Below are 7,382 nucleotides of genomic sequence, written 5' to 3'. Positions count from 1 at the left end.
TCCCAAGAAATATTTAACCAGAAGTCCCTCTGAGATGTCCTGCACATATCACTGTCTTGAATATTTCCAAGAAATACTTTACCAGCAGTCCCGCTGGGATGTTTTCTCCCCTGTGTGGAAACTGGAAATATTTCTGAGATCCGTGTTATGGTACTGAGATTATATTACCTTCATATCGTTTGGCCTATAGTTAATTCCCCTTTCTGCTGCATATATAGCCTTGATTAAAATTCCCTTTACTGGGTCCAGGCAGACGTTCTTCCTACACCTTCCCCTTCCTTCCCCTCAGAGCCAGCGCCAGGGCTGGCTATCCATCCAGTGGCCAGCCGCTGTGGCCCCAGAGAAGCTCCTCTCCGGGTTCGGAGGGGAGTCCAGGCTTCTTCCAGGGGGCGAGTGCTCCTGATTGTGACATCACATCCATCCCCTTGGCAATGGAGCTTACTACTAGGTAGGAAGACTCAGTCGGAGAATAGCCAGCAAGATGGATCACTAGGAGCTTCTGTTTTGTGGCACCGAATGGAGGCATCAGGGGATTGGAGCCTTGTGATCAGGAAACCTGCCCCCAGCACTTGGAAGGACCTGGATTTCAGTGATGAGACATGGGGTATGATGTAACCCGTTTCCAGGGGGATGTTGATGAAGACCTCATGTGTCCTATTTGCAGTGGAGTCTTGAAGGAGCCAGTGCTGGCACCTAATTGTGAGCATGCTTTCTGCAATGCCTGCATCACCCAGTGGTTCTCTCACCAGCAGACGTGTCCAGTGGACCGGAGTGTTGTGACTATTGCCCATTTGCGCCCAGTCCCTCGGATTATGCAGAACATGTTGTCCAAGTTGCAGATTGCCTGTGACAACGCTGTGTTTGGCTGTAGTGCTGTTGTCCGGCTTGACAACCTCATGTTTCACCTCAGAGACTGTGAGCACAACCCCAAACAGCCTGTGACCTGTGAGCAGGACTGCGGCCTGGAGATGCCAAAAGATGAGTTGCCAAACCACAGCTGTATTAATCACCTGTGTTCAGTGGTCCAGCAGCAACAGACACGGATTGCAGAGCTGGAGAAGTCCTCAGCAGAAGATGAACAACAGCTAGCGGAACATAAACACCAGCTGGAGAAGCAGAAGGGAGACATCGACCTGCTCAAGGCATATGTGCATGCAATCCGCAGTGTCAACCCCAGCCTTGAGAATTTGGAGAAAATAATTGAATACAATGAGACTCTACAGTGGGTGAACTCCCTGCAGCCAGCCAGAGTGACCCGCTGGGGCAAGATGATCGCCACTCCAAATGCGATGCTCCAGGCTGTCATCAAGCACTCGCTGGTGGAGAGTGGCTGTCCTGCCTCCATCGTCAACCAGCTGATCGAAAACGCCCATGAGCGGAGCTGGCCCCAAGGTCTGGCCACCCTAGAGACAAGAAAGATGAACCGCCGCTTCTATGAGAATTACATAGCCAAGCGCATCCCTGGCAAGCAGGCTGTTGTCGTGATGGCCTGTGAGAACCAGCATATGGGTGACGACATGGTACAGGAGCCTGGACTGGTCATGATCTTTGTTCAAGGCGTGGAAGAAATATAGGAGATGCCAACAGGAAGTCAGGAAGAGAGGGAAGCCAGAAAACCCATCCTCCAGCAGCTGAACCCTGGATCCTGACACTGTCCTGACCACTGTGGCTGCCACTTAGCTACTCATCTCCCTACCTTTCTGGCATTCAAGTCCTGGGGCACTTTTCTCCACCTTTCAAGTGGGGAACCTAGATTACTCCCTTTTGCCTAGTTCTCCCTGAGATAGAAGATTATAAATTTTCGGCCTGATTGGCAAAGTGCCCACTTCTATTTTTCCTTCCTCGCGTCCCTGGTTCCATAGGTTTTCAGAAACCACAGATGTTCGTGTTCAAGAGGATCACAGTAGAATAAGGAACCTCTGTTGGCTCACTGCTCCCAAATCAGGATTGGAGCAAGCAGGTCTGTTGTTCCTGAATGGCATTTATAGAGGAGCTTTGGAGAACAGAGAACCCAAAGAGAAATGGAAAGGGAGCCCCAGCCCCAGCATCCTAGCAATAGGGGGACCAGATGCTGGGGAGCCTAGACCTCTGTGCCAAGCATGCCCTGTTCAGCCAGCTGTATGTAGGTGCTGGGGGAGTCAGGGTGGGAGACAGCGCCGACCTGGCCGAATGACCTCTTATTTTGCTATGCCTTTGTCACAGTTTGGGAGGGCTGGGGTTAGGGTTTAGTCTGCGGGGGTCAGTTTTCTCAGCAGCAAGCAGCTTTCTGGCATTTGCTGAATGGACTGGCATTGCCTCTGTGACTCGGGCCTTGTGTGCTCCCTTAAATCCTTTCCCTGGGATCACAGTACTTATTTTGATAATTTCCTTTGACCATTGTTTATATTTTACTTCTTTCCTCCTACTTTTGTCTTTTTTTTTATATATATATTTAGAATAGCCTAGTTATGGCTACCCTTTTGCAGCCCAGCTGCTACATTGTAGACAATTTAACTTATTTACTTTTGTTTTTGGTTTTTTTTTTTTAAGAAAGAAAAAAGGAAAAATGAACAAAATGTAAAAGTTTTCTTTTGCTGTTTCTATTATGGGGATTCTGGCTAGGGTGGGACAGGGATGTGGGACCATTCTATATTTTTGCTTTTCAGTACAACATTTGGCTTTGCAATAGGAAGGGCTAAGGGAGTCCTTGGCTGATAAGTTCATGTCTGCCCCAACTCTGTAACCCCTGGAAATGAGGAGCTGCCTTTGATTCTAGTGACTGATGTGACAGTCCATTTGATGCCTGAGCTCCCCGCACACTCTGTTCCCAGCCCATCCAGGGTCTCACCTTGGAACCCTGATGTAGAGGATTCCTTTTATAAACAGCTAATCCCACCTCCACCCCATCACCCCATTCCTACATGGAGTGGGTTTTGAGCTTTTCCAGGCAAAATGGGATTGAAATTTCATCCAGAAAGCTGGCCATGCCCATTTCCCCTACATTACCTTATGCCAGAACTCAGTTTCGGGAACTTTTTTGACCTTTAGGGTGAAAGGGTAGGGTCAGAGAAGGGGAGAGAATGTGAGTATATTGATTTTAAAACTCATCAAGCATTTTAACAGGCTTCCCATTGTAGAGTTTTATTCCAGGCCAGGTTGTCACCAGTCTGGGTATACTGGGTCATAGCACACCTGGAGTCAAAGGGAGGGACAAGTAAGAAGTTCCAGCTCCAGGACATTGTGCTCAGGAATTTGAAAACGCTGCTATGTTTAGTCTGGTTATTACTACATTTCTTCCACCCTCTCTGCCCCTGCCTGCCTTACCAGGGCCCGTACCCTCTTAGCATCCTTGGAGCCAGGAAGCTCAGTTAAGGCTTCTTACCCTTTGCACTAGTGTCTGCAGGTTGCTGGTTGTGTCACATGTGCTGTTCCATAGTGTTGACTGCACTAATAAACCTTTTACTCAACTCAAAAAAAAAATTCCCTTTACCTGGATAATTTCAGCACAAAATTAATGGCAATTAGAAACAATATTTTTTCTCTCTGTCTTCAAATTGATTTTGCAGCTTTAGCTTCTGTGAATCAAAAGGGTTTGGTCAGGATGCAGATTTTGGGCTATTGAAATTGAGAATTGCATCTTTGTAGACTTAGCTCTCTCCTTAATTTCGATCTTTAGAACATAGAGTTTCTTCCCTTGAAGATATTATTTCTCACTAATAACTTATTTTACATCTGAGACATAGATTAAATAGTACAGTTATATAGAATAAATAGCAATTAATAACCAATAGAATCCTAGCTTGATCTCTAGGAGAGCACTAGTATTGACAAAATGATCCATTACCTATCTTAAACTATCTCCATTTGCTCTCTACTTACAAAATAGCTTCTCTTTAAATCGACTGCCAATATACTCAAAGATATACTTAATATACTCAAAGATAAATGTTCCAATATACATATCCAAGGATAAATTTTACCTACTGAGTTTTGAAGTACAATTTAGGTGAAAAAAGGAAAAGATGATGAGGCATAAAGTTATTTGAGCTTTCTGTAATTAGTCACTTAGCTTTATTTTTGTAGAAAATTTCAAAAATTTAATAGCTCATCAGACTCTTCACAAAATGATTTTTATTGATTCTTAGTAATTCCATTTGGCTTTTCTTTAAGATTTCTTGGAGCAAGCAACATGAAATAAGTTTGTTATGTTGCCTGTAAGCTGGAGTAACTGGGGACATTGGTAAAAGGAAGGTCTCAGAGGTAGTAGGATTGGCATTGCAACATTTATGCCTAAAACTCTACTGTAAATAACTTTGTAAATCACAATGTTTTAATAAAAAAATAAAAAGTAAAGTCAAAGGATCAGTGCCATGTTGCAAGGATCTCAGTCTCCAATGAGTCTAGAAATGTCAGTGAAAGTTTATTTTGAGCTGAACACTTCTGAGGACTGACGAAGTGATGCTAATCTTTAAGGTTGGAGGACTGACACTGATCTGAGAGAGATCCCAGTTTATATCCACGTCTCATTTTCTTTACTGAAAATGTATAAATAATTCAACTGGAAGAGGTTGTTAAATATTTGGGGTGATAGATCTAAATATATATCTATCTCTATCTATATATCTCTATATCTATCTATCTCTATATCTATCTCTATCTATCTATCTATCTATCTATCTATCTATCTATCTATCTATCTATCTATCTATCTATCTATCTATCTATCTATCTATCTATCTATCTATCTATCTATCTCCAAAGGAGTAACATAAAGCAAGCTGAGTCCCTCAGCAAAGTGATCCAGTCTGCTGAGAGAAATCCTGAATGAACCTCGAAGGGCCATTGTATTGGGCTTAAAACTCTCATCAAATGCTTCCAATTAAAATGTTTGGGATCACCATCAGAAAAGGAATTTGTGAGAGAACAAAATGAGTGCATGAGTTGAGGAGGAGACCTTGCCTTAAATTGAGAGAGGAAAATTTAGACTTCAACAGTGCCCTCCCACATGCTGAGTCAGAATCCTCTTTAGTATTTTTTTCTTTTTTAAAGTGATAGCACTTACATTCATAAACTCAATTATCACATAATTAGAATCCCTTCCCTAATCCTAGTGAAATAAAAAACAGGAAAATATTTAATAAGAAATGGGCCAAGAGGAGGAAAGGAAATTTTCATAGAAAACTAAAATATTTTATATCTAGGTTTAAATGATACTACTTAGTTGTGTATAATACTTAGTTCTATATTTCTAGAATTCTTCATAAATTTTATCTTTATATGTAAGAAGATTTTTCTTTGGTGGGAGATGTCCGAAAACATCTTAGGGGTGTTGTATAATTTGTTCCAAATGAGCACTACTATTTGCACATAGAAGTATTTCATTTCGGAGAAATGCTGTGTCATGATATCAATTTACATAACAAAAAGAAATACCTCGTTTAAATACCACTTTTATGAGATACCTTGAAACATGAAACAAACATCATAGTGAATCAGGTAGAATTTATTAATAATATATAAAATGAATTAAGTAAATGCAGAATGATAATTTAAAAAAATTTTTAATGTAGATTTCCTTTGCCCTATCATTTTGGTATAATAGAGAACTGGCCAGATTTCTGGGATATAAGAAAATTATTCTTTAATGTTGGTCTACACAGGATGGCAAAGGAACACAATCTAGTTCTATCCTTAATTAGAAATTCTTGACAAGGTATATCTTGGTGTTAGTCAGAATCTGATGAGCTATTAAATTTTTGAAATCTCTTACAAAAATAATGCCAAATAACTAATTTCAGGAATCTCAAATAACTTTATGCCTCACCGTCTTCTTCTAACTAAATTGTCCTCTAAAATTCAGTAGGCCAAATTTATCTTTGAGCATATATGCTCAAATAAAACAAATGAAATTTATTTATGTTGTTTATGATCCCTGCTATTCTGTGGGCCATACTGTAAGTGCCTCTCCTAAAGAGGAATAATAAGTGAGTGCAGAAAATCTGACACAATTAGAGTCCCATCCCTTCCTCTTATGCATAGTATAGTTCTGGGAAGAAAAAAATAACAAATATAGTCTCTAGAATTACTGTATTAGACCTTTGTTGTGTGTAGACGCCAACACCATTTGCAATTTTTTAGTAGATTTAAGGAAAGGCTATTTTATGAGCAAAGAGATATAGTTGAGAGAATGGAGATAGTCCAAGATATGTAATGGATCACTTTGTCAATACTAGTGCTCTCCTTGGGTTCAATCTAAGATTGTAAATCTATAGAACTTAGAGAAAAATATTTACTAGCATTATCACCTGTCTCAGGCTCATAAAGAGCTCTCATTGTGCTTTGAGATTCTGGGTTTGAGAGGAAGATAATTTGTGTTTGTACTATGTGCTTCCTAGAATAAAAATCACCTAGTTTAGGCAGGCTGTGAGTTAGAACTGGCTCTTTAACTGGAAAAGTTGTAGACATGCCCCTTTCTTTTTCTCTTCCTTCTTAGTCTTGATTCTCATTTATGAAGTCAGGTCTGTAACTGTCTTAAGTTACACGAGGTCTCTGAAACTCAATATAGAAACTGTTGTAATAAAAGACTGAAGTCCCAGATTGCAAGTAAGTCTGTGTCATAGAAAGTAGCATCTATATTATACATTCCAAATAAAATGACCAATACATACTTTAATTTTTGAAGATAAATGGAAGAAATATATGAATGTTTAAAAGAACAGCAAGATAAATGTGCTACTAAATTCAATGGTAACTTGGAATTATTGATTTTATCTAACTAGCTAAGGTGACAATGCAGTACTCACTTATTCTCTTTTTCCCTGACTCTTGTTTCTATCTACAAAAAGCTAAATAAAATTTGTTTACCTTGTTTATGATCCCTGCTGATAGATCCATGCTATTCTGTGTGCCATACTGTAAGTGCCTCACCTAAAGAGGAATAATAAATGAGTGCAGAAAATCTGACACAACTCGAGTCCCATCTCTTCCTCTTATGCATAGTACAGTTATGGGAAAAATTTTAAATTTAAAATTTCTAGTTAATAGTAGCCTTTGTCGTAACCGTAATTCTGAAGTTACATGAAAAGATTAAAACTAAACTGTATATATCCTATATTTATCTGCCTGACAGAATGTCTTTGGGCTAGTTTGAGAGATTTGAGTACCATAAGTTCAAAATAATCTAAAACATAAAATAGTAATATATTAATGCCCAATAAGTAAAAATATATTTGCTATGATGCAAGAAAATTGAAATTTTATAAGCTAATGTATGCTAAAAAGTCTATTTTAGTTAACATTTTAGCCTTGGTCTTGGTTTTCTTCCAGCATAAAACAAAATCAAACTGGTTCACAATGAATGCTCAGAGGTTTTCTGAAGCTTGTCAGATGTCTGACCCCAGATT

At 39.7% G+C, this 7,382-nt stretch overlaps 1 protein-coding gene across 1 annotated transcript; it reads left to right on the top strand.

Annotated features, from left to right (window-relative positions):
• The first annotated feature begins 574 nt into the window (after nt 1-574).
• Nucleotides 575-1,636, top strand: LOC126011972 (E3 ubiquitin-protein ligase NRDP1-like). The gene is made up of 2 exons (XM_049775754.1): nt 575-689; nt 750-1,636. The coding sequence occupies exons 1-2, from the start codon at nt 600-602 to the stop codon at nt 1,572-1,574; spliced, it is 915 nt and encodes a 304-aa protein (XP_049631711.1). The 5' UTR covers nt 575-599; the 3' UTR covers nt 1,575-1,636.
• The last annotated feature ends 5,746 nt before the right edge of the window (nt 1,637-7,382 follow it).

The sequence above is a fragment of the Suncus etruscus genome, chromosome 6, assembly GCF_024139225.1.
Source record: "Suncus etruscus isolate mSunEtr1 chromosome 6, mSunEtr1.pri.cur, whole genome shotgun sequence".
NCBI lineage: Eukaryota > Metazoa > Chordata > Mammalia > Eulipotyphla > Soricidae > Suncus > Suncus etruscus.
This window is presented reverse-complemented; position numbering and strand designations above follow the sequence as displayed.

Coding starts and splice junctions, on each gene's coding strand:
- LOC126011972 (XM_049775754.1), top strand. CDS start 600: ATGGGGTATGATGTAACCCGTTTCCAGGGGGATGTTGATGAAGACCTC. Junction 690..749: donor TCTTGAAGGAGCCAGTGCTG/GCACCTAATTGT, acceptor TTCTCTCACCAG/CAGACGTGTCCAGTGGACCG.